The sequence below is a fragment of the Ceratocystis lukuohia genome (assembly GCF_044167205.1).
Source record: "Ceratocystis lukuohia strain C4212 chromosome Unknown Supercontig4_pilon, whole genome shotgun sequence".
Classification (NCBI taxonomy): Eukaryota; Fungi; Ascomycota; class Sordariomycetes; order Microascales; family Ceratocystidaceae; genus Ceratocystis; species Ceratocystis lukuohia.
Window position 1 is genome coordinate 1 of NW_027263523.1, and position 25,728 is coordinate 25,728.

At 47.0% G+C, this 25,728-nt stretch overlaps 4 protein-coding genes across 4 annotated transcripts; 1 reads left to right on the forward strand and 3 right to left on the reverse strand.

Moving 5' to 3' along the window:
* Positions 1-331: 331 nt before the first annotated feature.
* On the reverse strand, positions 332-6,994 carry HOO65_040001 (Pol-like protein; the record flags this gene model as incomplete). The annotated part of the gene is made up of 3 exons (XM_071002450.1): positions 332-2,117; positions 2,296-5,996; positions 6,080-6,994. Coding segments are annotated over 3 exons (6,402 nt in total), but the record flags the coding sequence as incomplete, so codon positions are not given.
* A 6,205-nt stretch (positions 6,995-13,199) lies between these two features.
* HOO65_040002 (uncharacterized protein) lies at positions 13,200-15,437 on the forward strand (the record flags this gene model as incomplete). Its single annotated transcript, XM_071002640.1, has 2 exons — positions 13,200-13,664; positions 13,716-15,437. 2 exons carry the CDS (start codon positions 13,200-13,202, stop codon positions 15,435-15,437), a joined length of 2,187 nt encoding a protein of 728 aa, XP_070858845.1.
* Positions 15,438-20,019: 4,582 nt separating this feature from the next.
* Positions 20,020-20,991, reverse strand: HOO65_040003 (uncharacterized protein; the record flags this gene model as incomplete). The annotated part of the gene is made up of 1 exon (XM_071000541.1): positions 20,020-20,991. One exon carries the CDS (start codon positions 20,989-20,991, stop codon positions 20,020-20,022), a length of 972 nt encoding a protein of 323 aa, XP_070858846.1.
* Positions 20,992-21,540: 549 nt separating this feature from the next.
* HOO65_040004 (Altered inheritance of mitochondria protein 6 -like protein) lies at positions 21,541-23,020 on the reverse strand (the record flags this gene model as incomplete). Its single annotated transcript, XM_071002800.1, has 4 exons — positions 21,541-21,805; positions 21,855-21,979; positions 22,425-22,914; positions 22,986-23,020. The coding sequence occupies 4 exons, from the start codon at positions 23,018-23,020 to the stop codon at positions 21,541-21,543; spliced, it is 915 nt and encodes a 304-aa protein (XP_070858847.1).
* Positions 23,021-25,728: the final 2,708 nt, after the last annotated feature.

Sequence of the window (25,728 nt, forward strand, 5' to 3'; positions counted from 1 at the left end):
AACCCTAACCCTAACCTAACCCTAACCCTAACCCTAACCCTAACCCTAACCCTAACCCTAACCCTAACCCTAACCCTAACCCTAACCCTAACCCTAACCCTAACCCTAACCCTAACCCTAACCCTAACCCTAACCCTAACCCTAACCCTAACCCTAACCCTAACCCTAACCCTAACCCTAACCCTAACCCAGGGAGCCCAAGCCATGTGTGTGTAAGCACTAGTAGTACCTCCCGGAATGACCTCAGGCGTCGAAGCCACTGCTTGACCCCACTTCGCTTGAAGCATTGCTGAACTGGATTGAAAAGTGTTGAATGCAAGTTATCAAGTACCAATCCAGGTCCATGGTTGAGCCAATGATTCTTTGGTTCTGTTGCAAATGAGTTTCCAGGCCCAAGCCGCACCATGTTATCAACAATATTCCCAAGTGGGAGCCTTGCCCTGAACATGTTCCAGTCTTCCCCGAGCAGAAGGCAGAGTAACTTCTGGGCTTCAAGGACCTGATTGCGAAGTGTATTGATGAAGTCCTGGACTAAAATGCGATCACCATTGTGAAACAGTGCCTCACCATCCTCAGACCAACGTACTGATGGCTTTCCAGCCATCCGATGCCGCCAGCCTTTGCCATATGCCATCCAGCCAATGATAGTGCTAATGACAGTATGTGCACCAACACACATCCAGCGTTGATGCTGTTCCCGAAAGTGAAATACATGGTCAACTGTAACCTCATTCTGATCAAGGGGCTCATAGAGAAACATGTCCTCTAAGAAGAACAGCCGGGACCACCACAAGATTGCAGCCAGCATACCTGTATATAGGTGGGGCTCAGTGTAGCCAAGTGGTTTGGTGTAGATACCCAGTGCAGCACAGAAGCATAACAACGAGTTTGTGTATGCATTGCCACCAACCTGTGTCTTGACTGAAGTGACCATGAATAGAAAAACAGCCTTGTCAAGTGCTTCATTGGGGTTGTCAGAGTTAGCTGCTGTGTGATTGGTATATTCATCCTCACTGTCTTCATGATCAGAACTAGCATTGGTGGTAACTTTTGCTAGCTCATAAGATACTTGAACAAAGGCATCCCACTGCTCATCAGTGAACTGAACACCCAACTTCTCAAGGGCTTTCTCCCGACCAAGACTGAATGCATTCCAGCAGAAGGACAAATATCTTTGGCCAACAGACCGATAGCGGTCCATTGATGCTTCTTTCCCTTTGCGGCCAAATGGCACACCAGTCGGTTTGGTCGCATCAATGCTTGCAAGCCACTGAAGTGTCTCTACTGGCACAGAATCAAGCCTTGAGCAGCAGCGGTCCACCAGACGGTCAAAGGCATCTCCAAGACACTGCATGTTTTGACGAGAAGCTAAGTCATTCAGAGACTGAGATTCTTGCATTTCCCGACTAGCCTTAGACTTGATCCACATTGCAGCATTGGAAATGACAATTAGGTCACGGGAGCCAAAGTGCTTCGCCCAGCCAACTCTCTTGACCCATGATGATTCATGGTCAAGGCCTTCTCTCACATCACCCTTCCGCAACCGTTGTGCATCTCGAGCAGCAAACTTGGCCTGGCAATTGGCAATAATTTTCTTCATGACATCATCACCAGCCACTTTGCTAACAATGGGCTGTTTGTCCTGAGAAATATCACCATCTTGTTGGACAATCCAGTATCGAGTATGCTTGTTGCCCATCCAAGTCTGCACTGAAACGTTTGTCCACCGGATCTCTTGTGGAGTATGTTTTGATTCTCTCCAGTGGCGTTTCATGTTGTTAGGTGCAAGAGTCAGATAGCGGCATGCAGAACAGCTATATCCTAGCTGAACGTCAAGCTGCTTGATAGCTGGACTACCATCAGCTGGGAGCTTGACAACTGTTGGGTCAGCCAAACTGAGAGTGCTGTAGTTGAGTTTGATGTTTTTCAAGACATCACCCTTCAATTGGTGCTCATGACGGAAGTGTGACTCGATTTTTTTGCCAGGGCGGACAGCTGCTTTGCATTTGAGGCAGACGAGCAAGTGGTGCTGCACATCGATGTGAATGAACTCGTCCATTTTGCGTATTTGACAGGTTGGTGGAAAACGTAGAGAACGATGAGTGTCACGGATTAGCCTACAGATGTTCGTATAAGCAAGTTCGGAGATGGTCAAAGATTACGCATTAAAGAGGAAAGGAAAGGGAAACTACTCTAAACTAGCTAGTTGGTGAGGAAGGTTCTTATAGTCCCTTCTGCGGGGTGGGTCTTCTATAGTGGGGCTGGCCAGCGTGTCCTTCCAGGCGCAGCCCTTACATCTGCCTCCTTCTTCTCCTTCTCGTTTCCGGTTGTTGTGCGTTAGTTTCCTTCCACTCCTCCAGTGCGATGGTGTTCTCCAGATATTCAGCTGGTTCCCACGTGGGCTGATTCCATCCTTGCCATTTGACTCGGTATTGTAACTTGCCATATCTTGTCCTCTGGTTCAGTATCTTTTCTGCATCATATTTGTCTACACCATCTTCATGTCCCACTGGGCCTGGACGGTCATCGTGAGTAGTCTGGGATGGGAAAGCATCATCTGCTGCAGGTCTGAGTCGGTCGGCATGGTAGGTGTCATGAGCTGTCGAGCCTGGTACATCCAGCTTGTAAGTGTGACTGCCAACCTTTTCTTTCACTTTGCAGCGGATATGTTTGCTTTGTAGTCCACGTCCTAGTCCTGGTCCAAAATGCTTCTTTCGCAGTGTCAGCCAAACCCAGTCACCTGGTTGGTAGTCTCTGTGTGGCCTTCGTTTCTCATTTGCGGCTTCTTCCATAGTAGCTCTAGCCATGGTAAGGTTTGCCTTGGCCCAATCTCGAGCACTCCTCAACTTGTCCAAAACCCGTTTTGCTTGGCCAAGCGGGCCATCAGGGTTTGGTGGCGGTGTCTGGGGGGGTTCCAGGTCAATTGTCTTGGGGTGATAGCCATGACTGAGGAAGAATGGTGATATTTGGGTTGCACTGCTTGGTGTTGCATTGAGAGCAAACTCGACCATTGGGATAGCCTTCAACCAATGTGGTCCTTGGGCACCAAGCTTAGCAAGTTTAGACTTGACCTCAGCATTCATCCTCTCAACAGCTCCATTAGTTGCTGGGTGGTATGCTGTTGTTGACCTCCTTTCCACTCCAAGTTCTGTGCAAATCATTTTCCAAGCTGCGTTGACGAATTCTCGGTCCGAAAGTATGGATCTTGGTAGCCCATGGTGCCTGTAGTAGTTGTGGAAGAAAGCATCAGCCACATTTTCCATATCCAGTGCTTTCATTGGCATTAGGAGCACTCCTTTCGACATGCAGTCAATCACAGTGAGTATGTGGGTGAATTCCTCCTCGCCTTTCTTCACTGTTGGCAGTGGGCCAATGAAATCGATTGCAATGTCTTGCCATGGCTGATCTGGGATAGGCAGGGGTTTCAACAAGCCCTCTTTGCTAGTGCGCCAAGTATTTGTGCTTCCACAGACCTGGCAATTTCTCGAAAATCGTCGTACATCTGCAACAAAGTTGGGCCAAAAGAACATACGAGCCAGTTCTGCATATAGCACATTCTTTCCAGGGTGTATGAGGGTAGGTGAGTCGTGAACGTCTTGCATCAATGCTGTTCTCAAGGGTTCTGAATTGGGGACCCAAAATCGGCCTCGGTACAGTACTCGCATCTTGTCGTCCAAGGAGCAGTCACTGACGCCCACACGCAGTCTGTGTCTGAGATCTTCTGGCCACTGGCTGTCTTTCGCCATCAGGCAGGCTCTGATTTGTTCAAGATCCTTGTCGTTGTCTACAGCCTTGGACCACATGCTCTTCATTTTCTCTGGCAGTGAATCTGGGGGTGTGGTTTCGCTTGGAATCAGAAGTTGGCTGTCGGTACGCCTCACTTTGAGCACTTCATCAACTCCGTTTCTCTGGGATTGTAGCAGCTGTTGCTTTCGTTCCTCGAATCGACCGTCGTCTGGGCCTTCTGGCATGTCACGCCGTGACAAGGCGTCAGGGAGTGCAGAGAGCTTGCCTGGGCGGTGAGTGATGAAACAATTGTACTCGCTCAACGTTAGGTACCAATGGGCTTGACGTTCTGACAGATGTTGGAGCTTTGTAAAGTGTAGGAGGTTCTTGTGGTCTGACACCACCTCAAAGGCATCCTTCAAACCTTTCAGTTCACTACGCCATTCCTTGAGTGCATAAATGATTGCAAGAAGTTCTTTGTCATGAATGGCATAGTTGCATTCCGATGCAGTCAGTTTTCGGCTTGTATATGCACAGGGGTGTTTGGAACCATCTGGCTGAATCTGCAGGAGAGCTGCACCCATAGCATACCCAGAGGCATCTGCCTCCACTATTGTTGTCAATTCTGGGTCATGACTACATAGGATTGGCGCTGAGGTGAAGGCTTGCTTAAGTTTCCTGAATGCCTCATCTGCTGCTTCATTCCAGCAAAATGTTTTCTTCGTTGTTACCAGGGCGTTAAGTGGCATGACGACTTCAGAATAGTTGTCAATGAATCCTCGGTAGAAGTTGCAAAGCCCTAAAAACTTCCTCACATGCTGTACAGAACTTGGTGTTTCCCATTCTGAGATCGCTGAGATTTTCTTTGGGTCTGTCAGAATTTGACCAGGTCGTAGGATGTATCCCAGATACGTGATTTCCTGAGTTGCAAACTCGCACTTGTTGATATCTACAGTCAGGCCTCCTTCTCGCAGACAGGTCAAGGCTGTGTTGACTTTCTCGTAGTGATCTTCCGGGGTTCCATTTGTGAAGATAAGAACATCGTCGACATACGCAGAGGCCCAAACATCGAGATACGGTCGCAACAGGCTGTTAATGAATCTCTGGAAGTGTGCAGGTGCATTGGCCAGTCCAAATGGCATCACTTGCCACTCATAAAGTCCCTGGCGAGTCCTGAAAGCTGTTTTCCACTCATCTCCTTTGGCAATCCGAATGTTGTGGAAGGCAGAGATGACATCCAGTTTCGTAAAGAGGGTTGCTTCTGAGACATTGCGCAGGGTCTCTGTGATGTTGGGAAGTGGGTAACGGTCCTTTATCATTACTCCATTGAGAGCTCGGTAGTCCACACAGAAGCGTAAACCACCACCTGGTTTCTTGACGAATAGAATTGGCGCGGCGGCTGTGGACTTGCTTGGGCGTATGTAATCTTTCTGTAGCAATGTCAGAATCGTTTGGCGAAGAACCAGGAGTTCATCGCGAGACATCTTGTAGAGAGGACCCCATGGTGCTTTATCGTCTGGGACAGACAGCTCAATCTCGTGATCCATTCCTGGACGGTGAGGAGGGAGGCGCTTGGTAAATTGTGCATCTGGGTTGAAAGCATCAACGTTTTCGTTTGACACCCAGGCAGGTACCTTGCTTTTCCACTTTGATGGGTCTGTGGGTAGTTGGTCTTGGTAAAGGCGGTCCAGGGCTTTGTTGATGTCTTCCACTGTAGCTCTGAAAACTTTGGCCTCGTACATGCTGTGGTCTTTGCTATCTTTTTCGATCAACCGTTCGAAAGTTCGCAGCCTCCTCACAAACTGAGGTTTGGCCGGCATTGTGGTGTTTCTACCACAGACTGTGATGTCGCTACTTTTGAAGGTGATTGTATCTCTTTCGCAGTCAATTACTGCATTATTTCTCTTAAGCCATGGGTATCCAATCAGAACTTCATCTGTTAGGTTCGGGATAACCCAGGCAGCGTGCTTTTCTTTGAAGCCACCTACATCTATTTCGAAAAAGGCAATTTGATCCGAGATAGTGGGCTTCGTGCTGTTAAACGGGGTCAGGCTACGGGGTTTCCTGGCCCTTTGCGTGGGGAGCTTGTTCTTTGTCACAATTCTTTCACTGATCATAGAGGTTGAGGCACTGCCAGTATCTATTAAGGCGATGGATGGGAGGTTCCCATTAATAACTATGTCCACCTCTATAGCCCGGTTCTTGTGTGGCTGTTCCTCGTCCTCCTTTTCCCAGTTCGACACGAATTGTTTGGGCCCCTCCTTGGACCTCTGTACACGACTTTGCACAGAGGTATCTAGTTTTCCGAAGGGGTGTCTTCTTCATCCGAGGACTCGTCTAACTCGGGGCTCACTTCCTCTACCTTTCTGACAGGCCTTGAGGAGCCAGCTGGGGGTCGTGCTGGAAGGTAAGGGCATTGAGCTGATTTGTGCCCTGAAGCACCACAGCGGTGGCAGCGTCCTTCTTGGTGGCGTTTATCGATCTCTTCCTTGGGGACCCAGCGTGCTCTCTTTTGGCTGGAGGACGACGAAGAGGCAGACCTGGTTTGGTCTCCAGCGCCTCTGGTGTGGCTTTTGTCATTCCTACTCCAGGTGCTCGGTCGAGGTGGCTGAGGTCGGTTTCCTGACCCTCTGTTTCTTCTAGCTGCTAAGCTAGCCCCCAACATGAGCAGGTCCTTCTTGTACTCAACGAAGGAGGTGTACTCCTTTGTTGATACCATTCTGTCTGCAAGCTCTGCTGACAGCCCCTGCTCCACGTATGAGATCTTGACATTGTCAGGCCAGCTGGAGCCATTGGCCTCAAGGAAGATCAGTTCAGCTTCTGCAATATAGTCCGACACTGCACGCTGTCCCATCGACAGGGTCGTGGCTCTTTGGATGGCACGACGCACTGCACTGGGATCCGAGAAGGTGTCCTCCAGAAGGGTGTAGAAGGCTTTGAGGGCCTTTTTGCCATCCTTCATCGTCAGGTAGGTTTCAATGTAGGGGGACACCCTGTTCCTGGCCTTGCCTGTCAGGCGGCTGTAGGCATAATGAACAAAACCTTTGTCACCACCAAGCACTTCACTGTCCTGTGCGTGTTTGTTCTTCAGCTCTGCCATGAAAGACTTCAGCTGGAATGCACTTTTTCCGTCATATTTTTCTACGTCGGGGAGGGCAGGGCGTCTGGTGTTGTGAAGCTGGAGTTCGAGGCGCTCCACTTTGGACAGGAGTTCCGAAATTGTCTCCTGATCCGTCATCAAGCCGGTCTTGGATTCGGTGTCGCTCATTGTCTCCTCGTGGTCCATGGGGGAAGGAAAAAAAAAAGAAAAAAAAAAAGGAAGAAAAGAAAAAAAAAGGTTATACTGTGATTATAGGGGTGAGAAAAGAAATTCGTTGGTGAATGCGTAATTATGTCACGGATTAGCCTACAGATGTTCGTATAAGCAAGTTCGGAGATGGTCAAAGATTACGCATTAAAGAGGAAAGGAAAGGGAAACTACTCTAAACTAGCTAGTTGGTGAGGAAGGTTCTTATAGTCCCTTCTGCGGGGTGGGTCTTCTATAGTGGGGCTGGCCAGCGTGTCCTTCCAGGCGCAGCCCTTACAATGAGCTGTGTGTTCGGTGAGGAAGTCTGGGGTGGGATGGATTTGAGAATAGGCGTTGAGAAAGGGGATTCAGTGGGGAGAAGAATGGGAAGACAGGCGTTCTGAAAAGAGATTCAGCAGAGTCAAGGACAGGAAAATGGGCGTTCAGAAAAGGATGCAGCGGAGCGAAGTATGGGAAGATGGGCCTTCAGAAAAGAGATTCGGCAGAGTCGAGGACAGGAAAACAGGCGTTCGAAAAGAGATTTGGCAGAGTTGAGGACAGGAAAATGGGCGTTCAGAAAAGGATGCAGCAGAGTGAAGTATAGGAAGACAGGCGTTCGGAAAAGAGATGCAGTGGAGCGAGGTATAGGAAGACGGGCGTTCGAAAAGAGATTCGGCAGAGTCGAGGACAGGAAAACAGGCGTTCGAAAAGAGATTTGGCAGAGTTGAGGACAGGAAAATGGGCGTTCAGAAAAGGATGCAGCAGAGTGAAGTATAAGAAGACAGGCGTTCGGAAAAGAGATGCAGTGGAGTGAGGTATAGGAAGATGGGCGTTTTGAAAAGAGATTCGGCAGAGTGGAGGTATAGGAAGACGGGCGTTCGAAAAGAGATTCGGCAGAGTCGAGGACAGGAAAACGGGCGTTTGGAAAAGGATGCAGCGGAGCGAAGTATAGGAAGACAGGCGTTCGGAAAAGAGATGCAGTGGAGCGAGGTATAGGAAGACGGGCGTTCGGAAAAGAGATGCAGTGGAGCGAGGTATAGGAAGACGGGCGTTCGAAAAGAGATTCGGCAGAGTCGAGGTATAGGAAGACAGGCGTTCGAAAAGAGATTCGGCAGAGTGGAGGTATAGGAAGACGGGCGTTCGAAAAGAGATTCGGCAGAGTCGAGGACAGGAAAACGGGCGTTCGGAAAAGGATGCAGCAGAGCGAAGTATAGGAAGACGGGCGTTCGGAAAAGAGATGCAGTGGAGCGAGGTATAGGAAGACGGGCGTTCGAAAAGAGATTCGGCAGAGTCGAGGTATAGGAAGACAGGCGTTCGAAAAGAGATTCGGCAGAGTGGAGGTATAGGAAGACGGGCGTTCGAAAACAGATTTGGCAGAGTCGAGGTATAGGAAGATGGGCGTTCTGAAAAGAGATTCGGCAGAGTCGAGGACAGGAAGATGGGCGTTCGGAAAAGAGATGCAGTGGAGTGAGGTATAGGAAGATGGGCGTTTTGAAAAGAGATTCAGCAGAGTCAAGGACAGGAAGAACAGACGTTGGAAAAAGGATGCAGCAAAGTGAAGTATAGGAAGACAGGCGTTTGGAAAAGAGATTCAGCAGAGTTGAGGACAGGAAAACAGGTGTTCAGAAAAAGTGCAGTGGAGCGAAGTATAGGAAGAATGGGGGTTCAGGAAAAGATTCGGCAGTGTCAAATATTGGAAAACAGGCGTCTGGAAAAGAGATGCAGCAGAGTGAAGTGTATCAAGAACAGGTGTTTGGAAAAGAGATTCAGCAGAGTGAAGTATAGGAAAAAAAACAGGTGCTTGGAAAAGGGATGTAGCAGTGTTGAGTTAGATGGGAAAATTGGCTTTTGGAAAAGGGAATTGGGAGTGTTATGGTTGACAAGATTAATGAATGAGGATGCTTATCAGAGATGAGTGTTTAGGAAAAGTGGAACTCAGGTGTTGAGTTTTGTGGGAGTTGATGTGTGAGGTTTCTTTTCAAGGACAGGTGTGTTTAAGAGGTTGGTTCTTGGATGCAAAGGATGACAGGGTCAATTGGTGATGTTTTTGTATGAAAATCAATGTTCAAAGTGTAGTTGTGGGAGATTGATTGTAAGGAAAAGGATTGTTGAGGTTGGATTTAGAGGATGTGTTTGAAAGTTGATGTGTATAAAAGCAGGTTGTACAAGTAAGGTGGGGGTGTAAACTATATTTAAGATGATGTCAGTGGTAATGCTTGGTTTTTTCTGCCAGTTTACAGCATGGCCTTGAGGCTTTTACAGGACTTAGATGCCTGTCTGAATAACCCACCTGTCTTATTCTGTGTTTTGATTTCGTCAGGATTGAACTGATTTTTGAAGATGGGGTTTTAAATGTGAGTTGACAAGTGACATGAAAATTACTCCTGGGATGAAGGGGCAGGATTGATGCTTATATACAATTGCTTTTGACTGTCAATCAATTCACTGCATTTACTTTTGCATGCTCATGAACCAACCCTTTATTCTACAGTTATTCCCAATAGATTGTTGTCTTTCTTTTTTGTAGAGCATAGTGAGGTCTACTTGCTGCAATTTAATATGATGCATGGAAACCAACCTCCTATCATATTGTTTTTTTATCATGAGGCTTGGAAACCAACCTCGTATCATACTGTTTTTTTATTGTGAGGCTTGGAAACCAACCTCCAATGCTACTGTCTTTGATGACTTATTGCTAAATTCTTTTGTAGGGCATATGTGATTTCTGGTGCACTGCTTTTATGATGATAAAAAACTATTATTTTATTGTGCTGCCTTCTTTTTTTGCATTGCATAGCTGATATTTCTGTGCACTGCTTTTTTGATGATAAAAAACTATTATTTTATTGTGCTGCCTTCTTTTTTTGCATTGCGTAGCTGATATTTCCGTGCAATGCTTTTTTGATGTTTAAAAACTAGTGTTTTATTCCACTGCTATCTTTCTTTTTTGTGGTGGGCCTTATCTAGCTGTTTTTACAACGCTTGGAAGCCAACTTGTTATTTGACTATCTTTTATGACTTATTGCTGTCGCTTGTTTTGTGGGGGTGTCGCTGATGCCTGTTTTTACATCGCTGGATCTAACTTTTTTTTCAACTTGTCTTTGATGACTCTTTTCTTTGTGCAGTTTAGCCAATATTTCAGTGCACTGCTTTTTTGATGATAAAAGCTATTATTTTATTGTGCTGCCTTCTTTTTTTGCATTGCGTAGCTGATATTTTTGCGCACTGCTTTTTTAACGCTTAAAAACTGGCGTTTTATTCCCCTGCCATCTTTGTTTTTTTTGCAGGCCGTTGCTAGCTGTTTTTTCAACACTTGGACACCAACCTTTCATTTGATTTATTGCGGTCGCTTATTTTGTGGGGGCGTCACTGATGCCTGTTTTTAGAACGCTGGGATCTAACCTTTTTTTCAACTTGTCTTTGATGACTTGTTTCTTTGCAGGGCTGAGACAGCGTTTCAGTGCACTGCTTTTTTGATGATAAAAGCTATTATTTTATTGTGCTGCCTTCTTTCTTTGCATTGCGTAGCTGATATTTCTGCGCACTGCTTTTTTGACACTTAAAAACTGGCGTTTTATTCCCCTGCCATCTTTGTTTTTTTTGCAGGCTGTTGCTAGCTGTTTTTTCAACACTTGGACACCAACCTTTCATTTGATTTATTGCAGTCACTTATTTTGTGGGGGCGTCACTGATGCCTGTTTTTAGAACGCTGGGATCTAACTTTTTTTTCAACTTGTCTTTGATGACTTGTTTCTTTGCAGGGCTGAGACAGCGTTTCAGTGCACTGCTTTTTTGATGATAAAAGCTATTATTTTATTGTGCTGCCTTCTTTCTTTGCATTGCGTAGCTGATATTTCTGCGCACTGCTTTTTTGACACTTAAAAACTGGTGTTTTATTCCCCTGCCATCTTTCTTTTTTTTGCAGGCCGTTGCTAGCTGTTTTTTCAACACTTGGACACCAACCTTTCATTTGATTTATTGCGGTCGCTTATTTTGTGGGGGCGTCACTGATGCCTGTTTTTAGAACGCTGGGATCTAACTTTTTTTTCAACTTGTCTTTGATGACTTGTTTCTTTGCAGGGCTGAGACAGTGTTTCAGTGCACTGCTTTTTTAATGATAAAAGCTATTATTTTATTGTGCTGCCTTCTTTCTTTGCATTGTGTAGCTGATATTTCTATGCACTGCTTTTTTGACACTCAAAAACTGGTGTTTTATTCCCCTGCCATCTTTGTTTTTTTTGCAGGCCATTGCTAGCTGTTTTTTCAACGCTTGGACACCAACTTTTTATTTGATTTATTGCAGTCGCTTATTTTGTGGGGGCATCACTGATGCCTGTTTTTTAGTGCTTGTAAACAAACTTTTTATTCTACTTCATGATGCATTTCTGTCCCTCCTTTTCATAGGGTTTAGCATGCATGCCTTTTGGCCACCTACTAGCCCTTCTTGACTCTTAAAAAACTGGTATTTTATTCTACTACCTGTAGTGATGCATTGCTGTATTTTTTACTGGGCTTGGCTGATGCTTAAAAACTGGTGTCATTCAGCTGTCTTTCTTTCTTCAGGAGGCTCTTTTTTGACTGCCTTCTTTTTCTTTCTTGCTAAGACATGTTTTGTTGCATTTAATTGTATTTGTTTGGCAGCCTAGTATTGTCTTTCTTTTTGTAGGGTTGGAGGCATCATGTTACTAACCCATTTATCTTTTCACTATTTCTGTTTTGTCTTCACTCACTGCCTTGCTATTTTATAAACCTTGAATGCCCATGATATCTGGTGCTTTTTTCTGCCCCTCATCTTGTCAAAGCCTTCCTCTCTATGATGTGTGAGTACCTATACTTTTCTACAGCTAGTAATTTCCCAGCCTTTTGTCTTCATCATTGTCATGAGTACTGATACTTTTCTACAGCCAGTAATTTCCCAGCCTTTCATATTCAATGCATAAGAGCACCCATGTTTTTGCACATTCTTTCTACTGATTATCATGTCCTAGTCTTTCATCTTCATGATGCATGGACACCTATGTTTTTGCACTTTTTCTACACCCAGTCACTTCCCAGCTTTTCATCTTGATGACACATATGCATCACACACTTTCCTCCTTGTTTTGACACATTTTCCAGTGCATTTGCAGTGCATTTGCAGTGCATTTTTGCAGACTTTTGTACTCATTCGTGTGTGCTTTCCTGTGCATTTCCCTTCTCATTTTCACCTCTTTTCCTGTCCATTTGCAGCTCATTTTCGCAGACTTTTGTACTCATTCGTGTGTGTTCTCTGTGCATTTCCCTTCTCATTTTCGCCTCTTTTCCTGTCCATTTGCAGTGCATTTTCGCAGACTTTTGTACTCATTCGTGTGTGCTTTCCTGTGCATTTCCCTTCTCATTTTCACCTCTTTTGCTGTCCATTTGCAGTGCATTTTTGCACACTTTCCTACTTGTTTGTGTGCATTTTCCAGCTATTTTCCTGTGCATTTGCAGCTGTATTCACATACTTTCCCACTTGTTCTCACATATCAATTTCTCTTGTCCCTATATACTATCCAGAATAAGTAGGTAGGATTGTTTTTCATCAATGTATACCCCTCTAGGTAGTAGTATGTTTTTTTTGACTGTAATTTGTCTTTGCAAGGTAGGAAGTCTTTTTTTTTGAGTGTAATTTGTCTTTGCAAGGTAGGAAGTCTTTCTTTTGACTGTAATTTGTCTTTGCAAGGTAGGAAGTCTTTTTTTTTGAGTGTAATTTGTCTTTGCAAGGTAGGAAGTCTTTCTTTTGACTGTAATTTGTCTTTGCAAGGTAGGAAGTCTTTTTTTTGAGTGTAATTTGTCTTTGCAAGGTAGGAAGTCTTTCTTTTGACTGTAATTTGTCTTTGTAAGGTAGGAAGTCTTTTTTTTGAGTGTAATTTGTCTTTGCAAGGTAGGAAGTCTTTTTTTTAACTGTAGTTTCACCTCTAACCCTGTTTTTTTCTTTTTCTTTTGGCATGTGGTACTACTAAATTTTGGCTGTGTTCTGACTCAAAAAAAATAACCAGTTAAATCGAAAACGCCCCACTTTTACTACTTTTTTGCCACCATTTAAGAAAAAAGTTGTAGTCTCATTTTCACCTAATAATGGCTAGGAAGACAGGCTCCTAAGTGCGAGTTCTACTGCACTGAAACCAAGTTCCTAGGCTTGATCGTCGGCCGTGATGGCATTCGAATGGACCCAGCCAAGGTCGCAACAGTGCGTAATTGGCCTACCCCGAAATCCCTGACAGATACCCAAGCCTTCCTCGGCTTCGGTAACTTTTACCGCCGCTTCATTCGCGACTTCTCTAGCTTGGTCGCCCCGTTGACACGCTTGACGAAGAAAGATGTCCCTTTTGTGTGGGATTCTACCTGCGAATCAGCGTTCCGAACCCTGAAAGACCACTTCTCCTCTGCCCCTGTCCTGGCCCATTTCAATTGGGATAAAGACATCATCCTCGAGACCGACGCGTCCGATTATGTGTCAGCTGGTGTCATGTCCCAATACGATGACGATGGTAGCCTCCGCCCTGTTGCCTTCTTCTCCAAGAAGCATTCAGCAGCCGAGTGCAACTACGAAATCTACGACAAAGAACTCCTGGCCATCATCTGCTGTTTCGAGGAATGGCGTCCTGAACTGGAAGGTGCCCCTTCGCCTGTGAAGGTTATCACCGACCACTGAAATCTGGAGTACTTCATGTCTACGAAGCAACTCAACCGCCGTCAGGCCTGTTGGTCTGAATTCCTGTCCCGATTCAACTTCCACATCGTTTACCGCCCGGGTAAGCTAGGTGCGAAGCCTGATTCGCTCACGCGCCGGTCAGATGACTTACCCAAGGAGGGTGATGACCGTCTTCTGCACCAGAGCCAAACCGTCCTGAAGAATCACAACCTACCCAATGCTAGCCACCAGACTCGCCTGAATCAGATCGTCCTGCCGACGAATCTGCAAGAACTCTTCCGCACTGCATATGATTCTGACCCTGTACCCCGTGCTGCCTTGGCCGCAATCCTGAACCCTGAAACGAGCCGCCTGCCGACACTCACCCTGGCCGAGTGCTCGGAGCGCGAAGGCTACTTGTACGTACGAGACCGCTTGTACGTTCCCGAAAGCGATGCCCTGAAAGCAGAGCTCCTCCGCCTGTACCATGACTCTCCTGTCTCGGGACACCCAGGTCGTTCCAAGACTTACGACCTCCTGTCCCGGGAATACTATTGGCCTGGCATGGCAAGATACGTCGCCCGCTGGGTTCGCCAGTGCCATACCTGCCGCCGCGCGACACCCTTCCGTGATGGCCAGAAAGGCCTGCTTCGCCCGCTGCCAATTCCCGAGAGAGCATGGCGTGATATATCCGTTGATTTTATCACCCACCTGCCCAAGAGCAATGGCTACGATGCCATCCTTGTGATTGTAGACCGGCTAACCAAGATGCGTCATCTGGTTCCTTGTCACGGCAACTGTAACGCCGAAGACACTGCCCGTCTGTACCTGAAGAATGTCTGGAAGTTGCATGGCCTTCCATCGACTATCGTCTCGGACCGAGGACCTCAATTCATTGCCGAATTTTGGAGGTGCCTGTCTCGGTCCTTGAGAATTGAACCAACCCTGTCCTCTGCCCACCACCCAGAAACCGATGGTCAAACCGAAAGAATGAATTCGGTCTTGGAACAATATCTACGTGCGTACGTAGCATATCTACAAGACGATTGGGAAGATTGGTTGCCACTAGCTGAGTTCTCTGGCAATGCGCATTACTCTGAAACCACCAATATTTCCCCTTTCTTTGCGAATTACGGATTCCAACCCCGGATGGGATTCGAGCCAATCTCCGACCTGCCCGATTCCGCCCAGTCCCGAGACGCTGCTGCCTTCGCTGCCCGAATGGAAGAGATAACAGAACTGACCCGTTCTGAAATGGCAATGGCCCAAAACTTCCATGAAGAGCAGGCGAATCGGCACCGCCAGCCACCTCGCCAGTTCCAAGTTGACGACAAAGTCTGGCTTGACGCCCGGACGATTCAAACCGCCCGGCCTCAGAAGAAGCTAGACTGGAAGAACTTGGGACCGTTCCGCATCTGCAAGATCATAAGCCCGTACGCTTACAAACTTGAGTTGCCTGCCTCTATGAGGATTCATCCTGTTTTTCATGTGTCCAAGCTCCGATACGCTGACACCTCTGATCCCATCCCTGGTCAAGTTCGTCCACCTCCACCTCACGTTGAAGTGGCTGGACAAACTGAGTACGAAGTTGAAGAAGTCTTGGACTCCTTCTGGGAACGCCGCGGCCGTGGACGCCGCCCCCGCTTGAAATATGTTGTTCGTTGGACCGGCTACGATGACCCAACAACTGAACCCGCCGAATACCTGGAGAATGCAAAGCAGCTAGTGGAAAACTACCACCGCCGTTACCCTGACAAGCCCGGCCCCTAGGTGAACCCTCCTGGTTACCCTCTCGGCATCGACGGAGCTCTGCCGTAGAGAGGGGGGTACTGTCACGGTACGCTAGCGTCTTCTGCATGACCGTTACAGTACGCTAGTGTTCCTGCATGATGTAACAGCACGCTAGCGTCCTTTGCATAACCACCGTCCGTCATAGCATGATACTGTCGTCCGCATGACCACCGTTTCTGCATGACCACTGTTCCCACGCTACTTTAGCGTTCCCTGCATGACTGCTGTCCTGCTCGATGCTGGAGCCTCGCTCACCGCTACCAGCCTCACACCCCACTGTAGATCTTGTCAACTACAACCTGTGTAGATATATAGACTAGATAGAACCTCCCTCTGTTACCTGAATGTTGCTCCCCAAGCAACGTCCTCGTCTCCTACCCTGAATATACTGAACTTCCTGTCCCTGTCTTCTGTCCTGGTATCTGTTACCATCCTGAACATCCTGTCCTGCCTGTCCTCGTCCCTGTCTACCTGTCCTGCCTGTCCTGTCTTTGAGCTATTGGGTTAGTCTCATAGAACCTTCCTGCCTGCCCGTGACAGCCCCTCTCCTGGTTCAGAACACCAGGAAAACTAGATACCTCTGGTCAAAGTCATGACCAGAGGTCGGAAGCAATTTCCAACAAAGAGCTTAGCAAGTTAGTAGAAAACTGGCAGAATGAACAGAATTCTCAAGGAGCTACTTCAATTAATTTAGATGTAGTAATTAATGATAAATGTCCTGCTTCCACCATGATAGACACTGGTAGTGCCTCTCCATCCATGATCACTCTAAGTCTCGTACAAAAATGGAAAATTGCAACGCATAAAGCATCCCGACTGATTAGATTGTCCCCATTCAATTCCAAGGATCCTGTTACAGTAAACACAGTGGCCATTTTCACACTAGATGTGTCTGGCCAAAAGGAAAATCACGTCGCCTGGGTGGTCCCTGAGCTTGCAGAAGACTTGCTCATTGGCTACCCATGGCTAAAGAAGAAAGGCGCACTCATTGACTGCGAAAAAGACACAGTTACGTTCAAATCCGGCATTGTTGCCCATGGAAAACTTACGAATGCTCCAAACTTCCGCTCAATGTTGGAGCAAATTTACGATGTTACGAAGATCCTTCACACTGTCAGCCAGGACTCTCTCCATGTGTTCATGGCTTCAATCGATGATATCAACAAGGCGCTTGATAGACTCCAGAGAGACTGACAGCCTGCAGACCCCAATGTCTGGAAGAAGAAGGTCCCCCACTGGATTGATACTGAGAATGTCAAAGCGTTTGACCCTGACGCACAGTTTATGAAGAAACTTCCCCCATGGTGACCTGGACACGACCACAAGATAGAACTCACAGTGCCAGACGAAGAAGCCCCCTGGGGTCCCCTGTACAGTATGACAAGAGAAGAACTAGTTGTACTATGACAAACTCTTCTAGTGCTACTGGAGAAGGGTTACATCGAAGAAAGTCAATCCACCACTGCTGCACCAATCCTTTTCATCAAGAAGCCCAGTGGTGGCCTACGTTTCTGTGTGGACTACCACGCACTGAATGCTGTTATGAAGAAGAACTGATACCCATTGCCTAACATTACAGAAACATTGAAAAACGTCTCTAAAGCAAAATGGTTCACAAAGCTAGACGTGGTCTCAGCCTTCCACAACATAAGAATTGCAGAAGGTGATGAGTGGAAAACAGCCTTCAGGACAAGACATGGCCTCTTTCAATGGAAAGTAATGCCCTTTGGCCTGGCCAATGCTCCTGCAGAATTCCAAAGTTTCCTGAACTCCCTTCTACGGCCCTATTTAGATGTGTGGCTGTCTGCATACGTTGATGACATTTTGATCTACACTGATGGAACACTTGAAGACCATTACGAAAAGGTCAACTTAGCACTAAAGAAGATCCTGGAAGGAAAACTGACAATTGACATTGACAAGTGTGAGTTCGCAGTGACTAAAGTCAAGTACCTCAGCTACATCCTTGAACCTGGGTCTGTTTCTACAGATCCCTCCAAAGTGTCCGCTGTCACGGAATGGCCAACACCAAAGAAAATCAGAGACGTCTGCTCCTTCCTAGGCTTGTGCAACTTCTACCACTCCTTCATTCCTGACTTCACCAAACTCACCAATCCCCTACTACAGTTGACAAAGAAAGACCAAGCATTCCAGTGGGGTGTACAAGAAGATGAAGCCTTCCAAGAACTCAAAACCGCTTTCACGACAACACCCATCCTATGTACACACGATCCCGAGCTTCCCACTATAGTAGAAGCAGATGCCTCAGGCTATTGTTTAGGCGCTGCCCTCCTACAGAAACAAGCTGACAACTCTACATGGCCCTGTGCTTACTTCAGTAGGAAGATGACTGCTGCAGAATGTAACTACCCAATCCATGACAAAGAAATGTTGGGAATAATCTGTGCACTGAAAGAGTGGCGCAGTGAACTGAAAGGTTTACGAGACGAATTCACCATCCTCTCAGATCACAAGAACTTACTGCACTTCACAAAGTTACAGCACCTATCAGAACGCTAGACAAGATGGTACCTCACCCTGAGTGAGTACAATTGCAGCATTGTCCACCACCCTGGGAAATTATCCCCCCTCCCAGACGCACTCTCTCGCCGAGATACCCCAGACGACGCATCAGACGAACGCTACCAAGGCTGCTTAGTGACCATGTTACATGGTGACTCCAAGACACTGAAAATCTGCACAACAGGAACCCAACAAGCAGTACCCTCCCTTCCCCCTGTCCTGAGAGAACTCTGGGTAGAAGCATGCAACTCAGATGAAATGTATGCAGAAATCCATAGAGCTCTAACTGAAGGGTTGTCCCAGTGGCCTGAAACCATCAGAACAAAACTAAGGGTAAATGTATCAGACTGCTCCCTGGACGCCGATTCAGCAGTACACTTCAGAAACAAACTTTGGGTACCGGAATACGAACCACTACGCACAGCAGTACTTCAGAACATCCACGATTCACCAACACTATTGCACCCTGGTAAAAACACAATGCAAGTCGAGTTCGCACGTGAATTCTTCTGGCCTCGTTATGTGGAGGATATTCGCCGCTTCTGTCGAAATTGCCAAGTCTGTGGCAGCACAAACATCCGAAGAGACAGCAAAGAAACCACACTCAAAGCCCTACCCATTCCCGACCAACCTTGGGCAGAGATTGCCATCGATTTCATAGGACCCCTAGAGCCTGCACAGAAGGGGGGTATAATGTATACACACATACTGACAATAGTCGACCGCCTGACCAAAGGCGTTATGCTCATCCCCACCAACTCCTTGGACATGGAATCAGTAGCTGATAGCTTCTTTCAACACTACTACAGAATCCATGGGATGCCAAAATCTATACTCTCTGATCGGGAGTTTGTCAATGCAGCCTGGCGTCACCTATGCAAGAGACTAGACATCGAAAGACTGACAACCACAGCATACCACCCAGCGACAAATGGTGCTGCAGAAAGAATGAATGCTGAAATTAAGACCAAACTGGCAAAACTCAATGCTGAAGGCCCAGCCTGGTTAAATCTCTTACCAACAGTGGAATTCAGTCTGAATGCAACACCCTCTGCCGCTACCAATGTCTCCCCATTCTTCTTGCTACACGGCTACCACCCACGCACCTTCTCAGCACCACCATTGCCTGCAGAGCCCAACGAGAATGGCCCCCTTGGACAAGCTGAAAGAGTCATGCAACATTTGAGAAACGCCCAGAAATGGGCACACGCAAACTTGTCTCTCGCAAGGGCAGAAATGGAGCAGAGAGAGAACGAAGACCGCCAGCCAGCACCAGACTTCCCCATCAGCTCATTCGTGTGGCTAACCTTACGCCCTGAACAACAAGGCCAAGGCCTTGGACGGAAGTTGCGACAAAAACACCAACGCTGTAAAGTGTTGGAACGTGTGACACCCCATACATACCGCCTTGAAGTTCCTGGCTCACGATCACACGACGTCTACCACGTTGACCGATTGCGACTAGCAGCCAATGACCCCTTCCCATCCCAAGACACCCATAACAGCCAACCACAACCCATGGGAGTGATCAATGGAGAGAACTACTGGGAAGTCGAGAAAGTTTTAGGCGAATGCACCCACAGAGACAACAAACAAGTCAAAGTCAAATGGAAAGGCTACACAGAAGCAACATGGGAACCCATCGATGCCCTCCTAGAAACAGATGCATATAAACAGTGGTGCCAAGAAAAGGGCCAAACAACTAACCGAAGGAGGAGAAGAAGAGGCTGATATTAAGGTTGCACCTTGTTCGGAGAAAAGGAAGTGGGAGGCCTCTCACCGCCCCCCGACAATCACAATCTGCCATTGACGATCACAATCTGTGTCTGACAATCACAATCTGCCTCTGACAATCATAATCTGCCTCTGACAACGATAATCTTAGCTCTTGGTATAAGTATTCATCCAGCGCACCTGAAATCGACTGCTAGTTTAGTTTACTCTTCAATGCGAAATATTTGTCCCTAAGTCCTAAGTGCTGTGAAGATCCAGTTCCTAAATCGTGACCTTAACAGTACACGACTTTGCACAGAGGTATCTAGTTTTCCGAAGGGGTGTCTTCTTCATCCGAGGACTCGTCTAACTCGGGGCTCACTTCCTCTACCTTTCTGACAGGCCTTGAGGAGCCAGCTGGGGGTCGTGCTGGAAGGTAAGGGCATTGAGCTGATTTGTGCCCTGAAGCACCACAGCGGTGGCAGCGTCCTTCTTGGTGGCGTTTATCGATCTCTTCCTTGGGGACCCAGCGTGCTCTCTTTTGGCTGGAGGACGACGAAGAGGCAGACCTGGTTTGGTCTCCAGCGCCTCTGGTGTGGCTTTTGTCATTCCTACTCCAGGTGCTCGGTCGAGGTGGCTGAGGTCGGTTTCCTGACCCTCTGTTTCTTCTAGCTGCTAAGCTAGCCCCCAACATGAGCAGGTCCTTCTTGTACTCAACGAAGGAGGTGTACTCCTTTGTTGATACCATTCTGTCTGCAAGCTCTGCTGACAGCCCCTGCTCCACGTATGAGATCTTGACATTGTCAGGCCAGCTGGAGCCATTGGCCTCAAGGAAGATCAGTTCAGCTTCTGCAATATAGTCCGACACTGCACGCTGTCCCATCGACAGGGTCGTGGCTCTTTGGATGGCACGACGCACTGCACTGGGATCCGAGAAGGTGTCCTCCAGAAGGGTGTAGAAGGCTTTGAGGGCCTTTTTGCCATCCTTCATCGTCAGGTAGGTTTCAATGTAGGGGGACACCCTGTTCCTGGCCTTGCCTGTCAGGCGGCTGTAGGCATAATGAACAAAACCTTTGTCACCACCAAGCACTTCACTGTCCTGTGCGTGTTTGTTCTTCAGCTCTGCCATGAAAGACTTCAGCTGGAATGCACTTTTTCCGTCATATTTTTCTACGTCGGGGAGGGCAGGGCGTCTGGTGTTGTGAAGCTGGAGTTCGAGGCGCTCCACTTTGGACAGGAGTTCCGAAATTGTCTCCTGATCCGTCATCAAGCCGGTCTTGGATTCGGTGTCGCTCATTGTCTCCTCGTGGTCCATGGGGGAAGGAAAAAAAAAAGAAAAAAAAAAAAGGAAGAAAAGAAAAAAAAGGTTATACTGTGATTATAGGGGTGAGAAAAGAAATTCGTTGGTGAATGCGTAATTATGTCACGGATTAGCCTACAGATGTTCGTATAAGCAAGTTCGGAGATGGTCAAAGATTACGCATTAAAGAGGAAAGGAAAGGGAAACTACTCTAAACTAGCTAGTTGGTGAGGAAGGTTCTTATAGTCCCTTCTGCGGGGTGGGTCTTCTATAGTGGGGCTGGCCAGCGTGTCCTTCCAGGCGCAGCCCTTACAGCTGGTGCAGCCTGGAATCTGGGAATGGATTACGGCCATTCAAGTGGTTAATGTAGGCTGCCGAGCGAATCCACAGTTTATCATCCGTGCAGGCTACTATCAACTCGCCACCTGGTCCTTAGAAAGCAACCCCCTGGCAATTGGGTTCTTCCGACGAACATTGGTGAGCTGGACTGATTGCTGGACTGGTCTCATGAGCCTCGAGTACATTGATCGCAACACAGCCAAGCGATCAAATAGCCGCTATCGTGTCTTGATCCTCGATGGTTACGAAAGTCACTACTCCATCGAATCCGGGAGATATTGTGGGGAGAATAAGATCGTTAGGCTTTGTATGCCGCCTCATTCGACTCATATACACTAGCCCCTTGATGTCGGGTGCTTCGGTATGCTTAGGAACGCTTACAGCTAAGAAATGGAGCATCTGGTCGGATGCTCTATAACCCACGTTTCGAAGACTGAGCTCTTCCCACCATTCCACACCGCATTTCAGGCCACTATGATGGAAAAGTACATCAAGCTAGCTTTGAGAGGAGCCGGGCTTACTTCTCTTGACCGGGGAAGTGCCATCTTAAAGCTTGATCCGCAGCTACCAACTCCAACGCCTGCCGAGGAGGAGGCTGAACCGTCGACCCCTCGGGTCTCAAAGACCCCAAAGACTGTGCTTGGGGCTTAGTCCCAGTTACAATACTCTGAGAGACGAGTTAAACGGCACAGAAGTAGCTCCCTACAACATTTGACCTGCCAGGCGGGACATCATGCCATTTGTTGAGGCTGCGCCTGTTATTAAGGTTGTCCCTATAGGTCTGGGTGGGCTTTAACAAAGTGGGAGGGCGTACTGAATGTCCGTGAAGTAAAAGAAGGGTAATCTGTGATTTCTGGTTCTATATTGTCTATCTTGTCTATCTAATTATCGATTAAAGTGCGGATCTCGACTGGCTTGGATGTTCCTCGCCTGAACAAAGGCCATCGTAATGGCCCTTCATTTCATTTTTGTTACTAGCGGCTGTCTAGATCATTTTGCGTCGCGACATTCAGTCAGAGCGCTTGGCCGAACTTGGTCAGGGGCAACGGCCTGGTAAACACTGGCTCAGATTACCGACGTAGTAAACTTACCTCAAGCATTGCGTTGCTCCTGTCCTTGCGTTTGGCTAACCACCGGTTGGCGCCTACCAAATCATCTACATTAAGATAATCCACGCCTGCTTTCAAGAGGTTTCCCCACAGCCACTCTCGTAGAGACACTATCAGTTCCTGGTTGGGGAAATTAGAAAAGACACCGACAGGAATATCGCCTTCAGCAAGGTTAATGTTATCCTCAAGGATATTGAATATAGGGTTGACGTAGAGTTCGGTAAAAGTTGGGATTTCAAGGGTCTTGGGAGTTTTGTGGGAAATGTAAAGGTCATTGTTACGGAGCCACACATCAGCTTCAACACTAGTGCAACCCGCTTCCAGGGCATCGAATAGAGGCCGGGTTCTCAAGTAATCATTATGGGAATGACATGGCAACGGGACACCAACGGTAGCGAGATCATAGTCTTGGCCACTATTGAACCAGGCGCAGCTGGCACCTGGAATAGTCCATTCTACTACGACCAAGTAACTAGTGAAATGATAATATTAGAACATGTAGGTTTATATGAGTGGGATACAGGTCAAGCACTAGGAGCTTACATAAGAGATGAAAGAACATTCATGGATTTTGCCATTGTGGTAATGGTGTGTGTTGACGACGAGGTAGAGCTGGCACAAGAGAACTGGGCGATAGAAGACTGAGGAGGAACCCTTTAGTGAAGACTGAGTTAAGTGGCCATTGTGGGAGGGTTTATATAGATAGAATGGAATGATAATGAGGGCTTATATGGATGGAGGGGGACTGGGAAGGAAGAAGAAAAGAAGGTAGAGGTTTGTTTGGATACAAGATTAGCGCAGGGTAGGCAGGTGTGCTGGCTGGGGGGAGGGACAAAAGGCCAAACTGTGTGTAGGTGCAGGATCAGGTATTGGCCCAGATGCAGTCGTAGCGCTGGGTAAAGGTGTAAATTCAGGCGCAAACACCAGCACAAAGCGCAGGCTAGGCGGAAAAAAAAGAAGAAAAGCACCGACACAAGCGCAAAGATGCTGTTATCTGATTGAGTCGGCAGCGATACGACGCCGTTTCCGCGTGTTTCTGAGGCCAAACAGCAAAGTATAATGGCTGTTGATAGAAGCCGTAGAAAACAAGAACGTGCCCACGATGTTTTTAGTGTCTCTAGCGCTTCGCTTTTCACAATACAGTTGGCGAGGCATAAAGCCAGGATTGCAATCCTGGTGTATTCTTTCTGCTGTTTTGCTTGGCTCAGAGCACATAGAAGCAAGACGGGTCGGCCTCCTTGTCAGGAGACCCGTGGGAAACAAGCTACTACATGGCGCTCCATTCAAGTTGTGTGGTGGCAGAACATGATTGAGCCGACGTGCAGACAAGAACATGACACTGCATGCCCAAGAATGAATATCCGTGATTGTTTGGCTGTAAATAGTTCATACAAGCAGATTCGGAGATATCTAGAGATTCTGTAAGTTGCCCAAATGAGCAACAGACTTTTTGTTGGATGAATGTTGGATAAACTACATGGAGGATCGGTATTGTGGGGAATTTGCCTTTGGTCGGGTTAACCCTGGGTAAACCCGAGCCTGAATACTTCAACTTAGTTGTCCATGATGGAAGAACTTAACACCTTAGAGAAAGAATGGAAAACAAGCTTCACCATAACGATCAATCTGTATACCAGCACAGTTCCACATGTGGTTGTACAGGATCACGAGTGACTTCTAAAGTGATAAAATCTGAATTCAGTAGATTGTTCCAACAAACAGACTTTTTGTTGGATGAATGTTGGATAAACTACATGGAGGATCGGTATTGTGGGGAATTTGCCTTCGGTCGGGTTAACCCTGGGTAAACCTGAGCCTGAATAACTTCAGCTTAGTTGTCCATGATGGAAGAACTTAACACCTTAGAGAATGAATAGAAAACAAGCTTCACCATAAAGATCAATCTGTATACCAGCAGGTTGCATAGAATCGCGAGTGACTTCATAAGTGATGAAAACTGAATTCAGCAGATTGTTCCAACACATAGCTCTATCATATGTTCCCTCATCGTATATAATGTTACAGGTTGTCTGTGGTGAGTGATAATGGTGGCTAACCTAAACTTCAGTTGCTCAGCTATATCTAGGGCTGCTGTCAGTTACCTGAGTCCCAGGATTGTTGAACCTGACCAGATTCAGCCATAGTATCAGACATAGAGGGGTGCATTCCAGACTGTAGTGAGGAATATATAAATCTGCCGCGATCCGCTCTTCAGTCAAAAACTAGATAGAAACAACAATCATAAAGCACAGATCTCTTCTTCTTCTCATCCCAAGGGCATTCAGTACGTCCTACTAACCTGTACTATTTGGTGTGGGTACAACAAACCTTGCGTTTCACTCTAAGCATGAATGTTGCGCTTAGTATGCTCTTGTCAGACCCCAAAGCGTAGTAGGTATAGAGTTACTGCTAATGGCCAAAATGATACCAGCTTCTAGTAAGGACTTATTTTTATGTAGATTAGCCGGCTGCTTTTTTAAATCTGCTTGCTACTCTTGTCATCTACATGATAATCGGATCGTCCGAGTCAGTAAATACATTAGTTTTGTCAAGACCGTGCCCTTCTCAACGATTCGGCCATAGCTATTTGATCAGTTGCTTACTTTTCTCTACTGTGATTTCCCGGCCCCTCTCAAGGATAGCTTGATATACTTTTCCATCATGGTGGCCTGAAATGCAGTGTAGAATGCTGGAAAGAATTCAGTCTTCGAAACACGTGTTACAAAGCATCTAATGAGATGCTGTATTTCCTAGCTATAAACATCCTTAAAAACGCTGAAGTACCTGACATCAAGGGGCTGGAGCAGATGGGACAAATGAAGTGGCATACAAAGCCTAATGATCTCATTCTCCTCACAATATCTCTCGAATTCAACAGAGTACCATCGACAGTAGCTCTGGCTAAAGAGGAAATGTCCCAAGTCAGGATGAGGACTAAAATGTTAGGGCAGGATTCCAAGCATCTTCCAATTGGGATAGTGTGCTATTTGGCTGAATGCTTCTACAAGCTGTCTTTTTTAATCTCGTCGTCTTTTCCCCCCCTTGCTATGGCATTGCTTATTTCCTCGTTTCCTACGCACACTTGAGCTCACTGTCCCGATAGACGGAGCCCTCTTTACCTCTTCCCATTGTTGACAATTCAGACGCTCTTGCAGCAGCAGTTCATCTCCTACAGGTGGCCTGGATAAGAATAGTACCAAAACGCAAGTTCTTCAAATGTAAATCATAAACCCCTTGTATCTCACATTTTGCTTTCTCCGTCTCGTGCTGCTGAGCCTAGAGTTTC